At 41.7% G+C, this 19,818-nt stretch overlaps 1 protein-coding gene across 1 annotated transcript in view; it reads left to right on the top strand.

Moving 5' to 3' along the window:
• The window catches only part of LOC103178138 (ATPase phospholipid transporting 10D), a 48,858-nt gene that overhangs the window by 14,209 nt on the left and 14,831 nt on the right, over window positions 1-19,818 (top strand). Inside the window, exons 10-18 of the mRNA XM_007892708.2 lie at window positions 744-967; window positions 1,943-2,131; window positions 7,991-8,621; window positions 9,494-9,594; window positions 12,210-12,336; window positions 13,503-13,687; window positions 16,834-17,152; window positions 17,689-17,765; window positions 18,846-18,971. Coding sequence (XP_007890899.1) covers window positions 744-967; window positions 1,943-2,131; window positions 7,991-8,621; window positions 9,494-9,594; window positions 12,210-12,336; window positions 13,503-13,687; window positions 16,834-17,152; window positions 17,689-17,765; window positions 18,846-18,971 — 1,979 coding nt within the window. The remainder of the gene's footprint in view (window positions 1-743; window positions 968-1,942; window positions 2,132-7,990; window positions 8,622-9,493; window positions 9,595-12,209; window positions 12,337-13,502; window positions 13,688-16,833; window positions 17,153-17,688; window positions 17,766-18,845; window positions 18,972-19,818) is intronic.

Raw genomic sequence — 19,818 nt, forward strand, 5'->3', positions numbered from 1 at the left:
TGTATTCTGTGAAGCACTTTGGGACGTCTAGAAGACATGAAAAGCGCTATATCAAATGCAAGGATTATAATTATTATTCTGTGAAGCGCTTTGAGATGTCGAGAAGATGTGAAAAGCGCTATATCAAATGCAAGGATTATTATTATGATTATTATTATTATTACTCTGTATCCTATAACAGGTAATTGTTGTCAAGTCGTGTGTCTGTGTATTTCATCACCAACCTGTCCAGTCCCTCCACTCTACAGGCACCGGCCTGCTCCACATCCTCTGCCGTGCCTGATCCACTATTAGCAGTCGGGTTTTTAGTTTTTCTACCCCCACCCTCTGGATCTCCATCCTGGAGCCTCTCCACTTCACCCCCTCCCTTGCCTCCTTCAGGGCCTGTTTCAAGATTTTCTTTTTAACTGTACCTTCGGTCATCTTCTCTTCTCTACACCCCTTGCCCTCCACCCCTCTCTGCTCCCAAACTGCAGCTTGGGTGCAAACCCCCATTGTTCAGCCCTCGGAATGTCCTCCCAGCATGAAAGATGTTATATAAATGTAATTTGTCGTTTGTTGTTGTTATACCTGCAGTGACTACACAAAGCACCGTTTTGAGAGCCACTGTAATCAGCCAGATTCCTCAGTAGTTCTTGTCAGGAAATGTATATAATGGACCTGTACATCCCTTCGTCCAAATGCAAGAGTCTATGAAATGATTTAATCTCATATTTGTTTTTTGATTTTGTTTTGCCTCTCAGCAAAAAGACTGGAGTTTTACTATGATTCAGACTCGAAGACCAATTTAATTAATAATATTATGGAATCTCCTTCAAAGGCCATATCCAAGATGGAAAGCTACAAACCTAAAAGCTGGCTGCGAAGACACATTTTCAGTTGCTTCTCTCATGACATAGACCTGAAGGGGGAAGCTAGTCATCGAAACAGTTTACTCTCGCGTAAGGTGGCATTCAGCAGCTCAATTGTGAGTGTTCGCCTCTTTTAAATCGTAATTTAAAATTTTCATTTCTTACCATCCATGTCTTCTAACATCGGATATAATGCCATATTAGTGTGTTTTTTTTAAACAATCTAAGTATTTTACCCCCACATCCCCGAACCATTAATCTTTGCCCTCATTCCTCCCTCATTTCCAACACAAAACCCACCACCTCACCCCATTTCCCACATAACTTGAAAAAGGGGAGAGAGGGGGCAAGGCGAAGGAATTGAGAGAGAATGTTTCACAGTTTTGGGGGGTAGTGGATGAATGTGCGACCTCAAATGATGGAGTGGAAGATACGAGGGACAAGCCAGTCGAGCGGAGGCGTTGGGTGGTGGATTGGGGAGTGGGAGATTGGAGAGGGAGGGAAGTGCAAAAGAGTGAAGGGATTTGAATACGAGTATGAGGATCTTGAAGTCGATCTGTTCGGTGATGGGGAGCCAGTGGAGCCTGGCCAGAACTGGTGAGATGTGGGTACGGAGTTTGGTCCGGGTCAGTAATGCAGGCGGCAGAGTTCTGAATGAGCTGGATTTTTTGAATAGTGGAGCTGGGGAGACCGGCGAGAAGTGCGTTTGAGTAATCCAGGCGGGAGGTGACAAACTCATGCAGGAGGGTTTCGGCTGCATTTGGGGTAAGGTACAGTCAGAGGTGGGCAATCTGGCAGAGATGGAGGAAGGCTGTCCTGGTCAGGGACCAGATGTGGGGAAGAAAGGACAGCTGGGGGTTGAACCACACGTCTAGATTGCGCACTGATTCGGTGACTCGTAAAGTATAAACATGGAGGATCTGTGTTGTCCATTCTTTCTAATCTTTGTAATACCATGGCTTGAGAGGAAGCAAGAGAGAAGAGGGGGAGAAAATTCCTATTTTGCTGAAACTTTGTGGCATTTGAAACCATTTTACCTGCTCTCCTTATCTGGTGGTTGAGCCAAATCACTAATCTCATCTAATTTGCAGGAGAAAGATGTTGCACCAGATTCCGAACTACTGAGGAAGTTAAATTTGTTCAGTTCTAAGCCATTGGATCTAATGGATAAGATGAGTGGAGACCTCTCACTGGAATTTACCCAAATTATTGATTTTTTCCTCGCTTTAGCAATCTGCAACACTGTAGTGGTCTCACCTGCAAACTACGTAGGCAAGTGGGTAAGGCTGACATTTATTACATTATTTTTAAACCACTCGTTTTGCTATACTATCCACCCTCAACCTTTTTCAGCTCACCTGGCTTCCCATCCCCCAGCGGATCAAGTTCAAGATTCTTGTTCTTGTATTTAATCCCTCATATTTAATCCTACCTCTGCGACCTCCTTCAACCATACCAATCCGGCCATTCCCTCATTCGACCGACACTAGCCTACTCCATGTGCCTCCACTCTATTCCCACTTGATGCCGGCTCTCTTGAACTGCCAGACCAGATTCCTCCGACTTCAAAGTACATCTAAAAACCCACCTCTTTGATCGCCTTCTCACTTTCCTCAGCTCCAGTGACCAGCCAGAATTGTCAAGTGCTTTGGGATGTCCTCCCAATGTGAAAGCACAATATAAGTGATTAGTATTGGATTATTTTTTAATATATAGAGAATGTTTCTACTGATCTGTTGCTCGCTGATCACACAATTGCACAAGATGAATTTTTGATCAAGAAAGTGCCCATTTGAGTTCATTCTTCCAGAAAAACAATGTTGCTGTTTTTCCATCAAGCCTCATTTATTTCTTAAGAGACTAGTATCCTAGCTTCCATCACTCTTCCTGATAACTCATTTCAGATGTTGATTTTCAACTACTTAGAGAAATATTTCCTTGAGACCATGCTAAAATTGTCCTTCCTAATTGTGAACCTGTGACCTCTTGTCAAACTGCCTTTGCTCATCTGAAAGAGTTGTGAGGTACACTAATAATCACCACCCGTCTCAGTGAAGCAGAAACATTTCCAATCCATTATGTAGATTTGATGGCAACAATTAAAAAGTGAACATCAAAGCAAATAATAACAATCCTTTCATTTGATATAGTGCCCTATCACATTGTTGAGACGTCTCAGAGCACTTCACAGAATGTAGATGGGGACTGAGCCACTGAGGACAATACTGGTGCCTGAACTCAGAGTAGATGGTTTCTGAAGCAGTGGGACACAGAACTGCTGTCAATATAAGCTTAGCTGATTCAAACTGAACTGGGCTCCTCTTCCACTCCCCCACTCCCTGCCCCCACTACTTGGTCCCTTAAAGTAATGGTTCGATGCATTAACTCTGGACCCAACTCTTAAGGATGTCATTGAAAGGAGCACTGTTCCTTTAAACGCAAAATGTTGATCACTGGCCTGGTCCGAAAGTAATAAGTGTTTTTGTAGAAACCACACTGTAGAAATAAGTAGAGAGAGGAAAGTACTGAACAGCAACAACAAAATTACATTTATGGAGCGCCTTTCACTTCGGGAGGACGTCTCAAGGCGCTGGACAGTTAGGGGTCAGGACCCGAGCATGGGGGAAGGGTGGGGTAGGGGTGAGGGAAGGCAGAGAGCTGGGAGGGCGACCGAAGACAGGATCAAAGAGGAGGATCTTGAGACTTGAAGGAGGCAAGGGAGGAAGCGAGGCGAAGGGACTGTGGGATGGAGTTCCAGAGTGTGGGGGCAGAGGCTGAAATCCCGGCCACCAATGGTAGGACGAGTCGGGCGGGAGACATGGAGCAGGCTGGAGCCCGCTGAACGGAGGGAGCGGGCAGGTTGGTAGAGTCAACAGGTTAGAGAGGAGGGAGCAAGGCCATGGATGGCCTTGAAAATGAGGACAAGGATCTTGAATTCGATTCTCTGAGGGATGGGGAGCCAGTGGAGTCGGGCGAGGGTGGGAGTGATGGGGTCACGGAGCCTGGTGGGTGAGAGTACACGAGCTGCAGAGTTTTGGATGATCTGCAGCTTGTGAAGGGAAGAGTTGGGAAGGACGATGAGAAGGGAGTTTCCATAATCAAGCTCTGATGTGACGAATGCGTGGGTAAAGGTTTCAACAGCCTGAGGGGTGAGGTAGTGGCGGAGTCTGGCAATGTTGTGGAAGTGGTGGTAGTCAGTGCCAATCATGGCGCAGATGTGGGGGAGAAAGGACAGTCCAGGGTCAAACAAGACACCCAGATTCCTGACTGGCTTAGTGAGGTTGATTGTGCAACCGTGGATACTGATGCTGCCAGTGCCCGAGGTGCGGAATCGCTGGTGTGAGCCAATCAGGAGGGCCTCGGCCTTGCTGACATTGAGTTGGAGAAAGTTGTCCCTTGTCCAGGATTTGATGTCGGACAGGACGCCAATAGTCCTGGAGTTGAGAGTGGAGGCAGAGAGATAAGAGTTGGGTATCATCCGCATACATGTGGAAATTTACCCCATGTCTGCGGATGATGTCACCAAGGGGGGGGCGTATAAAAGGTGAAGAAGAGGGGACCGAGGACAGAGCCCTGAGGAACACTGCACAAGACGGTGCAGGAGCTGGAGGAGAAGCCGTTTGCTGAGACGAAGTGGAGGCGATGTGAAAGATAGGACCTGAACCAGTCAAGGACAGAACCTTGAAGGTTGCGGTGGGAGGAGAGGCCGTGGAGGAGGATTGAATGGTCCACAGTATCAAAGACAGCGGAGAGGTCGAGGAGGATGAGGAGGCAGAGGGAACCCTGGTCACACGTGGTCAGGATGTTATTTGTGACCTTGACCAGAGCAGTCAAGGGCAGCACGGAAACCCAATTCGAGGGGCTCATGGAGGGAATGGGAGGAGAGGAAAGAGCGAAGCTGGGAGGCAACGGCTCTCTCAAGGACCTTAGACAGAAAAGGGAGGTTGGAGAAGGGCTGATAGCTGGATAGCTGTGATGGGTCAAGTGAAAGTTTCTTCAAGGTGGGGGTGATAGTGGCTGTTTTGAAGGGGGAAGGAACAGTGCCAGATGACAGCGAGAAGTTGATGATGTCGGCAAGTAGTGGAGCAAGGAGGTGGAGCTGGGATTTAAGGAGAGAGATGGGGATGGGGTCCAGGAAGCAGGTGGTGAGCTTCATGGAGGATACGGTGGTGATAACAGAGGAGGGAGTCACAGGTTCAAAGGTGTGGAAGGAGGAATGGGTAGTGGTCGGAGTGTGGGTGTGGGTGTTAGAGAGCGGGTGGAAGTTGGGAGGGCAGTGGCAGCTGAGTGGATTCCCTTGATTTTGGACTCAAGGAAGTCCAGCATTTCCTTGCAGTGGGAGTTGGAGGAAAGAATCTGGGAGGCGTGGCGGGGAGGGCGGAGGAGCCGATTAGTGGTGGAGAACAAGAGCCTGGGGTTGCGCTTTGCCTCCAGGATTAACCTGGAGTAGAAGGACGATTTGGCTGTGGCGAGAGCAGAGCGGTAGGTTTTGATGTGTTCTAGCCAGATGTGCCGGTGGACCGTTCGGGCGGATTTGAGCCAAGTGCATTTGGCAGCCTGCACCTGGGCCTTGAGCGAGAAGAGGTGGCTGGTGAACCAGGGTGAGGATCGCGAATAGGAGGTAGTTCGGGAGGTGAGAGGGGCAAGGGCGTAGAGCATGGTGGAGAGAGTGCTGTGGAGGAGAGTAAACACAGGATGGGTTGGTGCGGGAGGTGGGCCAGAGGGGAAGGAGTTCAGAGGACAACAGGGCAGCGGAGAGGGATTGCAGGGAGATCTTCTTCCACGGGCGGTAGAAGATGGTGGAGGACATTTTAAAGCAGAGTCTGTGGAAATGCTCAATTGAATACTACGGCTGATAGTGTCTTGATAACTGATCAGCAGTCGAACATAGGATGAAAAGTTTTGAGCAAATATTATCCAAGCACGAACAAGGACAACAAAAACAGCAACACCAATGGGCTCCGGGCCAAATAGGCAACATGTTACTTTGCGTCCTGGACTGGGGTCACAGAAGGACATAATAGGATTGAACATTTGAACCTTAATAATGGGTTAATTTGAAATTGACATATTTGAAACATTATATATTTAAAGGAAAATAACTTCTCTTCATTTTTTTCCTAACAAAGACATTTTTAGGGACATGATTTAGGGAGCTACAAATAAATCATTGGATTGTGTAACTTTAAATTTAGGTTCCGTGTTGTCCATTACACTACTTGGCACGAAAGAAGCAGATATAATGAAGAGCAATAAAGATTACAGTTGAACAGTGTCTTATGTTTCTATGTGAAACATAGAACAAGGTTTTTCACTTTTTTTTATTGGGGACGAGATTGGAAAGTAGAATAGATCATAATGGGGGGAGTGAGGAGAAGCACCAGTGAAAATGGCAGCATAAGAGTCAGGAAAAAGTATTTCAAACAAAGTGTGTCTTCTGCAGGGAACTCCGTCCATATCAAGTTAAGAGTTTGTTAACTTGATCCTCCTCCTAAGCGTATCCCTCATCTAAGATATCCCTCAAAATGAAAAGGGAGTAAGGCAAGGCTATTCAAAGCTTTCATCAATGATGTGTTGGATGGCATCAGACTCGGTGTTTCTATTTGAAGCCTTTCTAATAGGATTGCTGTGCTTTTATTTGCGGACGATATTGTGCTACTGGCCGGTTCAGCCGGGTACATTTTGCACTGCACACGCCATCTTGAACACTGGACCACCTGGTGGGACGTGTTGGTGGGTTCTGCATGGCTCAAGAGAAGACATTAAGTTTAAATTTATCAGTGCCAGCTTAGCTCAATTGGTAGCGTTCTCACTTCCGGATCAAAAGATTGTAGGTTCAAGACCCATATGAGGACTTGAGCTCATAGCGTAGGCTGACAATTCAGTACTGGGAAAGGCCTGCATAGTTGGATAGGCCATCTTTTGAATAAGACTGTTCTTCTAAAAACCCATATCTTCAACAATGCCTTTGGTCACCTTTTTCCCATCTTGTCAATATTTCCCACTATGATGTTAAACTGAGATCCCGCCTCCCTGCTAAGGTAAACATCAGTCACTCCAGTTTACATTATATCCCATGAAGAACCTCTGGGATGTCCTCCTGTGAAAGACGCTATACCAAAAATAAGGATTATTAATATTGTTATTTGTACTGACCTGCAAATCTCTCTGTGCAGTTCCCCTCATCTGTAATATTTGCTAGACTCACTTATGCATCTGCTCCCTTCATTCTGCAAACTGAATTTGCGAACTGAAGGGAATTGGCCTGCTGCATGTGCTTTGCCCCCTCCATGGTTGGGGGGCGGGGGGGGGGAGCTTTTAGCCCCTGTGCCTTAGTGACTGTAGCACCCTCCCCTCAATTCCCCCTTTTCCTGCTTTAAGATCCTTTTAGAAACTCAGCTCCTCAGCGATGGCTTTGGTCACGTTCTCCATATCCTTTCTTCCCACTGTTTTTGGTATCCTACACTGTCTATGAAAAAAACCTGATGCATTATACGTGAAAGGCACAATTTAAGTGCAAGTCGTTTACCTTAAAGTTCACACAACAACACTCGGAGAGAAGGGAATTTCTCATACAAATGAATTTATCATTCACCTCATAGTTTTTATCTATCTGAAGCTGGTAGATAAAACTTTGTTGTGGGAACAGTGATCCAACTGCTTTCTGTAGCAGTGCTATGGTAATGTCGGGCAGATAGAATTACAAAAATTGTAGCACAAAGGGAAGCTATTCAGCTTAGAGTCTTTGCTGCTAGTTCCTCAGCTAGAATTAATTATGCTGAACTCCAATTTCCTACTCCTGTATTTCTCATTATTCTTCATTTGTCTTCCTCTTCAAATGTTTATTCAATTCCTTTTTAAGTATTGTCATGGTCTCAGACACATTAGCTAAAGTTAGACCATGTTCATATCAACTACTCTGCCACAGAGTACATTCACATCCACTGCTCCACCCACATTGGCTCCTAATTTTGGTCAGACACTGTGCTGATTACAATGATTTATGGGTAGAAAGGGATTGTTTTAAAATATGCACACTTATTTTTTAATCCATCTGCTTTTGGGATAGTGATTTAGTAACAAGCAATGTTTATCCATATAAAGGATTAATCTCTGTTTAACTGTTTGCTTTATTTTAGATAAGAACACCTTCGATTACCAGGATTCCAATGAAGTCTCTGGATGAGTTAAAGCAACTGTTTCAGAGGTTTTCTGGATCTCGTACAAGCCCATCCTCTCTTTCAAGTTTAAAAGATCCATTTATAGAAAGTCCCAGTTTATTAGTTAGCAAACTGTTAGGTCGATTGAAGGTAGCTTCAACCTCATCAAGTATAGTTGATCAACACCAGATATTACCTTCTAGACCAACCAAAACAACTGTTCACCCTAGTTCACCTGAAAGACGTGCTGAAATTCTTAAAAATAATAATTTGGTAACTGAAACCAGTTCGTCCACAAGTGCTTCAATAGATGACGAGGGAGTTAATTATTTAAATTTATGTTATGAGGCTGAGAGCCCAGATGAAGCTGCCCTGGTACACGCTGCTAAGGCATATGAATGCACTTTGGTATCTAGGACTCCTGATCAAGTGACTGTGGATCTGAGAGACAGGGGACTATTACACTTCCAGCTCTTGCACATCTTACCATTTGACTCGATTAGAAAAAGGATGTCAGTGGTTGTCCGTCACCCATTGACTAATAAAGTAGTTGTTTATACCAAAGGTGCGGATTCAGTCATGATGGACCTTTTGGATACCTCAACTAAAGGTAAATTGGAGATTGGATTAGTTACACGTGACTTATCTGTCATCTGCTTGAAAACTGAGTTTCTAGTTTTTAAAATATTCTTCTCCTGTTCCTAAGATAGAAGTATAATTGGAAATGGACAATGAAGTAAGTGTTGTCAAGGTAACCAGGTTGGGCAGTTAATGCAGTAACATAAACAGCCAATGAGCATTTTACATCCTGGAGTTGAAAAATTTAGTCTAGCCTTCCAATTTATCTTTTAAAAGCAGCATTTATTTACTTAGAACTACAACTTTGATTTTCAATAAAATGAACAATGAGCAATTTATAAATACTGTATGTCACAACATTACCCTCAAGGTGGTTGGTTGCTTTGAAACTGACTCTAAATTTAGAGCATGATTTATTACATAAGAACATAAAAAATGTTAGACAAGAAAAGACCAAGGTCCATCTCGTTCGCCTATCACTTTCCTGGTGGTCACATGCACATATGTCCCGAACTACCTGTGTACTAATCACATAATCTTATCTCGTAAAAGAAAACAATCTAATCTGTTTGAAAGAACAATTTATTGTGTTTGTGTTTGAGAAGCTATTTTCCATCAACAAATGACTTTTAAACTATCTTTGCACCAATGTAATGAAGACAATGACTATTGTACCACAGTTTTGTTTCAAAAGGAAGGGATTCGTCTTTCATATATTTATCATGTCTGATTTAATGATTGCACTAGTGAACTGAATTTTAAGCCAAATGCTATTTATGCATTGTAGACACTTGAATAAATCCAGCTGAAAATATTTAACTAAATAATATGGAAATTTGTAGTAGGGTTTGTACTGTTTTTGACTTACTCTTGAATTTTCACTAACCTGCAATCTTCTTACAGGTCGTAAAGGAGACAAACTGAAGTACATTAAAGAAAAGACTCAGAAATACTTAGACTTCTACGCCAAAAATGGTCTCCGCACTTTGTGCATTGCTAAAAGAGTATGCAAAAAAAAAAAAATATGACATTTTCTTACAAACTCATTGAGAGGTTGAGATGGTATCATAAAACATAAGAACAAACTTCAAGCAGTTCACTAACATCTTGCAAATCTAATGATGTTCTACTGTTTTGTCCACCTTCTAGAGTGCTAAGTTTATAATATGATTTATGATAAAATTTATGATTTTACACCTAATAGAGAATCATAGAGATTCTAGTATATGATGAAGCCATTGGGTCTGATTGGTTTTTACTATTTTTGGTTTATCATGATGTGGAAGCAGAAGCTGACCATTTTTTTATCACGAGATCAGGCAAAAAATAATTGTTTGACTTATACAAAGAGATGCTTTCTTCACATTTTCAATGTACTACTATAATTCGAAACTGCATATATATTCTAGCAGAAGGAAGTATTACATTTAAATGTGTGGTGTTAATATTTTTATGCAAAATATGCATCATGTGGTTTTGTAAAAATACTTAAATATGAACCAACCTAAAGATTGAAACTTAAAAAAAATTATCATGCCAATTAAGCCATTTCATTCTGTTCAGAGCTACCCATGTTTATTAAGGATTATTATATTATTATTATAAGTTTATTATAAGGGTTTCTTTGTCGATTACTTTTATTTCATATATAAGACAGGTTTACTAAGCTCCTTGTTGAATAGCTGCTTGCTTACAGGTACGGTATTTAATTCACTGAATGGCTTATAGATCTGTGTAGCAATTTAATTCAAAATATACTTTTTCAATACTAGAGCTGCAATTTCCTATTAGAATGAAATATGCAAAGGAAAGATTGTTTTTGTCAAACTTTGAAATCACGTTGTAGTGCATATAGCAAACCATACAAACAATAGCGCACAGATAGAACTGTGCAAATTAATAATAATGTTAAAGATTATATAATACAACATACAGTTATATAGCCCCTTTATATAGCAAGCTTCATATCTTCACACTGCTGGCTAGACACTCGAGTTGGGGAATGGTAAGCGAAGAGGGTGGGGAGGAAAAAGATGATCAAAATTGTGGTTGAAAAAAGTTGGGTCTTGAGGTGGGCTTTGAGTATAGGGAGGGAGTGAGCGAGCAAGTCGTAAGGACTCGGATGGAGATCCAGAGAGTGGGGCAGAATGGCATTATTCGAAAAGTGGCCAACATTCCCCCAAATAAAATTGGTCATTCACTTCATGGTTGTTTATGGGACTGCTGTGCCAAAATTGGCTGTCACATTTCTCCACAAAACACACATAGTCAATGCACTTATAGCATATCCTGTGAAGTTCTTTAGGCTGTCTTCCCAACTGAAATGAGCTATACCAAATGTAAGATTATTATTATAAGATCATAATAAGATGTTTTGCTCCAAACCTTTTGCAAGCATTGTGTGTGTGTGTGTGTGTGCGTATGGTAACCTATCTAGACATAAAAGAATGTTGTAAAGGGACAAACCTCTGTTGTTGTGATTTCCCAATTGATCTGTTTTATATTTACCTCCTCAGCCAAATTTTCCCCTAAATTCAGATTAATTGGCTACTTGTCTCGTTGTTCGTGGGATGTTGCCTCTGATGAAAAACTACCATTTTTCCCTATGTAACATTCACTTCTATTTAAAGTGCTTTGAGATTATTTAATTATTAAATCATTATATTACTGTATGACAATATTATACATTTTATTAATTTATGTTATAACCACAATAATACTAAGTTTAAACTTGCCAATTATTGAACAAATTATTGACTTTATTCTGATTTCGTAACCATTTCAATCATTTGTATGATCTAGAGAAACTTCTGTTGAGATGTTAGGATGGGAAGTAGTACCTTATTTCTTTAATTTTTTTTAGTATAATCCATTACCTGATAAATTTAATGCACCCAATTTCTGCAGGTATTGTTTGTTCAGTGACTTATTGTAACAAAGAACTAGGCACATCTTTTTACTAACCACATTTCTGAAAATTTCTATGTGAAATGTAGAAAAATAGGGTAGTATAATTAAATATTTAATCCTTTCATCCTTAGCTTCTACTGCCACACTATTCCTACTTCACACACAGTGCAGCCAAAACACTTATCTACATCTTTGGTACTCTAAGAATTGACTTCTCCAATGCTATGCTTGTCAGCCTTTCCACAAACTTCAGATCAGCCAGAATTCAGCAGCCCATATTCTCTTCCACACAAGCTTCTATGAGCCCATCACTCCCATTCTAGCGTGGCTCTGTTGGCTTTTGCAGATCAACTCTAAGATCCTTGTTTTTAAAAGCTTTGCCAGTCTTGATGCATCCTATCTCTATGATCTTCTTTGGTCAGTTGGCGAGCTTTCAGCTACTTTATCCCATTGGTTGAAACTCTCCCTAAATCAACGTGCCTTGCTCCCTCCATCTCTAATTTGAAAGCAATCTAAAACATATCTTTTTGATTGTGCCTTCGGACCACCTCCCTCCCATATCTTCCACCTAACTTGAGCCCCCACTCCATCTTTATAAAACACTTCGAGATGTTCTACTTGAAAGGTGCCATATAAGTACAAATTGTTGTTGTTGGGTTAAGGGAAATCAGTCCAGATTTAGCACTAACAAAATTTTTTTGTCCTGTAGGTGTTGAGTACTGTTGACTACAGTGAATGGCTAAGGTTCCATACGAAAGCAGAGACAAGTATTGATAACCGAGAAGAGCTCCTGCTGCAATCAGCAGTTAAACTAGAAACCAACCTAACGCTGATTGGTAAATAAGGGCAAATGCATGTTCTGTATGAGAAACTTGCATTTTTTAGAGTCTTGTTGTATCGTCTACCCTAAAGGGATATAATTCAATTCTTCAGATGTGAAAATGGACAGTGGATGGTCAATCAATTATAAGGGCTGCCATAGCTAAGCCAGATCTCTTTACCCAAAATCTTCTTGTAAAATCAACCATGGCGACTAAATTTAAACCAGAGATTATCACACTATGGGACATGTCTCCCCGGGGAGGCGGCAGTTGCATACCTCCCAATGTCCTGGGTTTTGCAGGACTGGCCCCGCATCTCAGCGAAGCTGCGTCCCCAACAACCAAACCCCACGACAAGTCTTCCTGCCACAACAATCCCCGCCACTGCAATCTCCGCCACAACAATCCCCACCACAACGTGAGGGGAAAACATTCACACTGATTGATAAACGTGGCCCCTGTCTGAATCAGGCCACGAATCAGAGTGCAAGGAAGGAGGGCAGATAGTCACTGATTCACATGTATGGCAACCAAGTCATCTGAACTGTGATACTCAAAATGAGGTGGAGCTTTAATAATAATAATCCTGGCATTTACCACATTGTCGAGATCGTCTCAAAGCGCCTCACAGGATTTACTGTAAAGTGGATTCACTATTTTGTGGGTGAAACGCAGCAGCCAGTTGTTTGTTGGTTGTATGCCAATCAGTCTTCAGTGGATCAATCCATGGTCAAATCAATAGATTGTTTTATGACAAAGGGAGAAATATTTGTTTCCTAATGTTTCTTAAAATGTTTGTCCAGTTTTGTTTTGCCTCCTCGATTTTTGAACAGAACTGTGAGATAACACGGAAGGTACTTTATGAAATAAAATTAGTACTTTTGACACTTGTACTTTTATAACTATATTGCTCAAAGACTTACTTTATTACTCGTATTCTTTCAGAGTAATATATTTCAGTTATTTATGTGGTCTTAGTAAACTATGAGGTGCAATTGTTTTGTTTTTCTTAGCTTAGGGAGGCTCACAGTTGTAAAGTTTGAGAAGCCTTGATTTAAAAATTTACTCTAGTTCAGCAGAGAATGTTGTAATAACTATTACATTTATGTTTCCTGTCTAATTCGCTGCATGTCATGTATAAAAATAATGAATAATTTGATCATTTCTAACCCTATATTTAGGTGCCACTGGTATTGTGGATCGCTTACAGGATGGTGTGCCAGATACTATTAGGGCACTTCGAAGAGCTGGAATAAAGATCTGGGTCCTGACAGGGGATAAACGGGAAACCGCTGTCAACATTGCCTTTGCCTGTAAACTCCTTGATCAAAAAGACACCATCTTAAATCTTCGCTCAGATAGTAAGGTAAACTGAAAACTCTTTTGTTCTCTATGTGATAATATTTAGAAGCATGTACAAATAATAGTACAAGAATGAAGTCTAACATTGGGGCTATCTTCATCCTTTATTAAGTAAAGTAATACTGTATTAGCTCCATGAAAGCCACTGAAACCCTAGTCCATGTGTCACCTCTCGGCTGGACTATTCTAACGCCCTCCTTGCTGGTCTCCCATCCACTACCATCCACAAAATCCAGATCATTCAAAACTCTGCCGCCCGCATTCTCACCCGCACCAAACTACGTTCCCCAATCACCCCAGTCCTTGCCAGACTGCACTGGCTGCCTATCCCAGAGGGGATCGAGTTCAAGATCCTAACCCTTGTATTCAAATCCCTCCACTCCTCTGCACCCCCCCACCTCTCTGACCTCCTCTCTCCTCAAAACAGTACCCTCTGCCTTCGTTCCTCCGGGTCTGGCCTCCTCCTCATCCCCTGAGTCCTCTGCTCCACCCTCGGCAGCTGTGCCTTCAGCCACTATGCCCCGAGGCTCTGGAATTCCCTTCCTCACTCCCTTCGCCTCGCCCCCTCCCTATTTTCAGGTCCTTGCTGAAGACCTTCCTTTTCGACCATGCCTTTGATCACTTTCCTCCCCCTCCCCCTGGCTCAGCCCCAGTATCCATTACTGTGAAGCGCTCTGAGACGCCGTCCAGCGTGGAGGGCGCTATATAAATCTAAGTTGTTATGAGAGTTTAGAGGTAAGGGCACCCTTAAACTATTAGTATTCTACAGAGACTGTCTCTGTGGGCTGAATTGTTCTAAACAATTGTGGATCACACACTTGTGATGCTTAAAAATTCATCACAGCAATAAAGATGCTTAAACCTCACAAAAGTGTTAATCCTACTTACTAAAATAAGCACCACAAATATATTTAACTAAATATGAAACATTTTAAAGGTTTGCTTGTATTGTACAAATAGCATCTCCTTTGTTTTTTCCCCATTCTGCCTACTTTTTATTTCAGCTTGTGATTGTTACTTCAGTTTTATAATGATAATTTGTAATAGCACTTTAGCACATCGGTGAGATGTTTCAAAGTGCTTCACAGGAATTACAGTAAAGTGTAGAGACTGTGTATTTTGTAGGTGAATGCGGCAGACAATTTGCACACAGCAGTGACCAACAAGCGGCCATGCAGAAAATGATCTTATTTTATCTGGGGGATTGTTGGAAAAACTCCCAGCTCTTTTTGAATTATCCCGTGAGATCTTTCATGTCCACCTGAACAGTCAGATGTAGTTCAACGTGCAAAGGGAGCTAACAGAAAATTGGCTTCAAAATTAAGGTCGAATTTAAGAATTTTGTCAAAATAGCACCTCTCTCACGTGCCTCATTAATAGAATAAATCTAGGTTCAGGTGAAATTTCTACACTGTGGACTTCTTCCACTTTGAAGAAAGTAAACCAAGAACATTGCTTTCAGATATGCCAAGGTAGTAGAATAGGACATTTGTTTAGGGGATGTGAAGGTTAATTTTTTAATATTGGGATTGATTATGGGTGTAGGATTTGGCAGTGGGATTGAATGAGTAGCTTGCTCCAATTCTGGAAAATATTAGGTATAGGTTGTCAGGAGCCAAGGCTTGGGGAGCCAATAGTTTGTTTGAGCCACTGCTGGAGTTTAATCAGCTAAACAACAGAGCTTACCATTGTGAGCAGAATCACCTTGACAGTTAGGCTTTGGCTTCCAGGGTTAACAGGAGAAAGTAGGATGAATCCCTGCCCCCCGGTGACTGGTCTATTTCAACCTGCCAGGCATCAACAGTGCCTTGGAGCACTGCAGACACTCGGGCTCAAGAACTAGACTATCAAGACCATCAAGATTGCCACAAAGAGTCAACAAGATTCCAATATTCCATTGCCAATTCAGCCCAAAGGGGACCCAGCTTGTCTATCCCCCTTTCCACCACTTGGAAAGTGCAGAGCTTCAGCAACAGTTGCTTACTTCTTTGTATACGAATCAGGGTTCATAACAAGTCCTGGATATATGAGCATATTTTCACATATTTCAGTGTATTATAGTGCAGGTATGATGCCTTTCAACAGCTGTTTCAAATAAAGTGAATACAAAATGTTTGTGTTCCATATGTATGAACAATTCTTTACTTTAATCTCTTTCGAAATTATTTCAAGGAAACTTAAGTCCTGCAAAATTGCCTCAATGGTTGGCTGTGGAGGAGTATCATATAAAGTGCTCCACATTATTGGTACTCCCAACACAAATGTCAGCCTGGCGCAATTGGGGAGGTCTCATTTTTGAGTCAGAAGGTTGTGATTTCAAGCCCCAAGTAGGAACTTGGAACTCATAATGTAGGCTAACACTCCGTGCAGTAAAATACGATACAAAATTAGCCTTTCATGTTTGGAGGTCGTCCCTAGGACAGTTAGGGATTGGACCCGAACTGGGGGTCGGGATTGGGGAGGGTGGAGGTCAGGAGGGTGGCCGAAGGCTTGGTCAGTACTAGGGAAGTGTGGCATTGTTGGAGGCATCATCCTTCAAATGAAACAATAACCTGTTTGTTCAGATGGACTAAACATCCCATGGCACTATTCAGAAAGGAAAGGGTGTTTCTCACAGTCTATGGCCAACAATCCTTCAGATAAATTTGGCATTCACTATATGCCTATTTATGGGACATTGCTGGGTCAAATCCCTGTCCAGTGCCTTAGGAGGTCCTCCTGACATGAAAGCTGCAATACAAATGTAATTTTGTATTATACTGCTGTGCACAAATTGGCTGCCATATTTGCCACCAAAAGTGACTGCTCTTCATAGTGAATCCTGTCAAGTGTTTTGAGTGGTTCAGTTACGTGTTAAAGCACTATATCAAATGCAAGGATTATAAATGTAAGTTATTACATTATGTGCAGTACTTTTGATCACCTAAAGGAGTTCCTCCTGATTCCAAATTACGAATCTGGCTAGGAAATGCCATAAACTGAATCCCAATGTCGGAATCTCTTCCATTTCTCATTTCCCCATTCCCCCATAGTTAATTTGGGGCATTTACAAGACACTTGTGTCTTATACACTGTAATAATCTGGTGAATATTTGTGCAGTACGCTGCTCTAAGTATCCCAAGACTTATGCTTACTTGTTCTCTTTATAGGAAGACTGTGAAGATTCACTTAATAAAAATATTTCAAAACTTAAAAACCAGACTGCCACTCAGAAGATCACAAACCCCAGCTTCAATGTTAATTTTCTTCCATCCTCTTCGGTTACTGAACCCACGACGCAGGGTCACCTTGGCTTGGTAATCGACGGAAAGACTTTAGAATTTGCACTGCATGAAAGCCTGCAAGATAGGTTCCTAGAACTCGCTGAACAATGCCGTGCTGTTATATGCTGCAGATCAGCACCATTACAAAAAAGCAGGGTGGTCCAGCTTGTACGAGATAAGCTAAAAGTCATGACTCTAGCAATAGGTAAGAATTATCTTAGGTGTCACATCCAAAACCTGGTTTGTCCACCAAAATACTTTCTCTTTTTCAGGAGTTACTGAACATGAATAGGAATCCTAGCTGATTCTTCTTATTCCCTGCCTTCGTAGCCTGAAGATTACTGATGCTTTTATACCATCCCACTTCAGATCATTGATCAAACCTGGGATCTTTCTCTTGTCTGACACGTATGACTCAGTACCATTTGGTGCATTTAGCTACAGAGGCACAAAGGTGCATCTTTCTACACTTCAATATTATAATTTTCTTAAAACCAAACATTTAGCAATAATGAATTAAAAGAAGCTACTTGAAAGTGTATCTGTTGGATGAGAAAGTGGCAGTAAAAGAGCAGTGTTGGATTTATGATCCAAATGGTGTGCATTTTATCGCATCACATTAAATTGTGGGTTAATTTTATCGTGATGCCCAGTGTTGTCCCTCCTGAACCAAAAAAGTTTACTAAGCACTTATTTCTTGAACTGATGGTTTCTTTCAACTCACTCTGTCATCTGATCCAGGTGATGGTGCCAATGATGTCAGTATGATCCAGGTTGCTGATATTGGAATTGGAATCTCTGGTCAGGAAGGAATGCAGGTGAAGTTGGGAACTGTTGGCTAAAAGTAACTTAGGCCTGCTTGGTTGTAAAATTTTATGGTTTGCTCTACGATTATTTAATACTATGACAATGAAGCTTTCATTTAAAGAAGTAATCTTTTATGATCAGTATGTGTTCTTCACTCTGGTAGAGGCATCCAAACATTACCACACAATTTTAAAATTAAAGCTTTGCCAGTCAAAAGTGAGATCAGAAAACATTTCTTCACACCGAGGGTTTTGTAAATGTGGAATGCCCTACCGTAGTGCAGAATCAATTTGTAAGTTTAGAAGGAGATGAATATGTACTCAGGATATCCTCCTTGGAAGGGAGGCAAGTGAGGCCTCCTTGGAGTTGAATTGGCTCCAAGGTGACATGCTTTGCAACAGAATGTCGGAATCAAGCCAGCCAGCTGTGGTGGTCTCAGTAGTCCAGTCCTGAGCCAGACTGGTCCGCAGTATTCCAGGGCACTGCTGATGGCAGCACAGCCGGCCTGGCTCATCAGCAGGACTTGGAAGGGAGACCAGTCACTTGGGGCAGGGAGTCATCCCACTCAGTCCTGTTAACCCTGCAAGGCAAACGGGTAGGGTGGTCCTAGCTGGACAAGCAGCGGTAAAGCAATATCAATGGCAAGCTGTGTGGTTTTAGCTGGTTAGACTCCAGCAGTACAACAGTATACACTCTGGTGGCCCCAAGTCTTGGCTCTTGCTTACTTTCTGGAATTAGATAAGCAGGATGCATCCCTCGGGAGACAGTGTGCACATTCCATTACAAGAATCTATCAAGGATTTCCATGTGTAGGTGGGATGCATGGAAATCTCAGCTTGCTTTGGATACTCTTAAACATGGTGATGGGTTTCCACATGTGTCAGCCACCCAGCTGACCAAAAAAAAGGTACTTAGGAATCAAGGATATTAATGGATTTTGAAAAAACGTATCTGCCATGAACTAATAAAATAGCAGAATAGGCTTAATGGGCTGAATGGTCTCCTACTGGATTGTTTTATTTTTCTTGTTTAATGGCTTTAATGCACAGATACTTCTGGAAAGATGTTGATTGTTGTTTTATGGATTGCAGGCTGCAGTATCTAGTGATTTTGCAATTTCTTGGTTTAAACATTTAAAAAAACTACTACTTGTTCATGGACACTGGTGCTACAGCAGACTGGCTAACATGATTCTTTATTTCTTCTATAAGAATGTGGTAAGTATTAATCACTGAAGAGCAACAGTAAAATAACAATTGACTTTTTTAATACCTAGACAGGAAGAAAAAAATGCTTTAATCCTGATCTGTAATCAGTGTGACTTTTTAATGTATTTATTCAATCAATTAAAAAAAAACCATGGGACAAATGCAGTGAAATTTGCTGAGTCAGACAAGCTGTACCAAATAAGGTCAGAGTTCCTTTGATAAGGTCTGTGGTGGTTTAACCGTCAACCCCCACCACTTTCTCAAGAAAATTAGGAATAAGCAATAAATATTGGCTCTGCCAGCATTGCCCTTCCGGAATGACTTTTTTTTACAAACTATAGTGGACGAGACTAATTTGGGTGTCAGCGTGGCTCAGCTGGTATCATTCTTGCCTCTGAGTCAGAGGGTTGTGTGTTCGAGTAAAAAAAGTTGTGGGTTCAAGCCACATTGGGACTTTTAACTAACAGTCTATCCTGACGCTCTAGTTCAGTGCTGGGGGGTGTTGCATTTTTGGAGATGTGCGGCCTTGTTTGTCTACTCAGGTGGATATTAGAGATCCCATGGCATTATTCAAAAAGAGAAGGGAGTTCTCCTGTTGTCCTGGACAATATTTTTCCAGATAAATCGGTCATTCAGTTCATAGCTGTTTGTGGGACATTGCTGTATGCATATTGTCTGTTGTGTCAAAATACGAAGTCACTGCACTTTACAGACAAATTTTCTGTATCGCTTTGATCGATGCTCTTCCAACGTGATAAGTACTGTTATCAAATGAAAGTATTATTATTATCACTGTATCAAATCCAAGTATTATTATTTATCTTTTATATTCTAAATTAAACAATTTTCCCATTTC

Source organism: Callorhinchus milii, unplaced genomic scaffold, assembly GCF_018977255.1.
Source record: "Callorhinchus milii isolate IMCB2004 unplaced genomic scaffold, IMCB_Cmil_1.0 Scaffold1, whole genome shotgun sequence".
In the NCBI taxonomy this organism is placed as follows: domain Eukaryota; kingdom Metazoa; phylum Chordata; class Chondrichthyes; order Chimaeriformes; family Callorhinchidae; genus Callorhinchus; species Callorhinchus milii.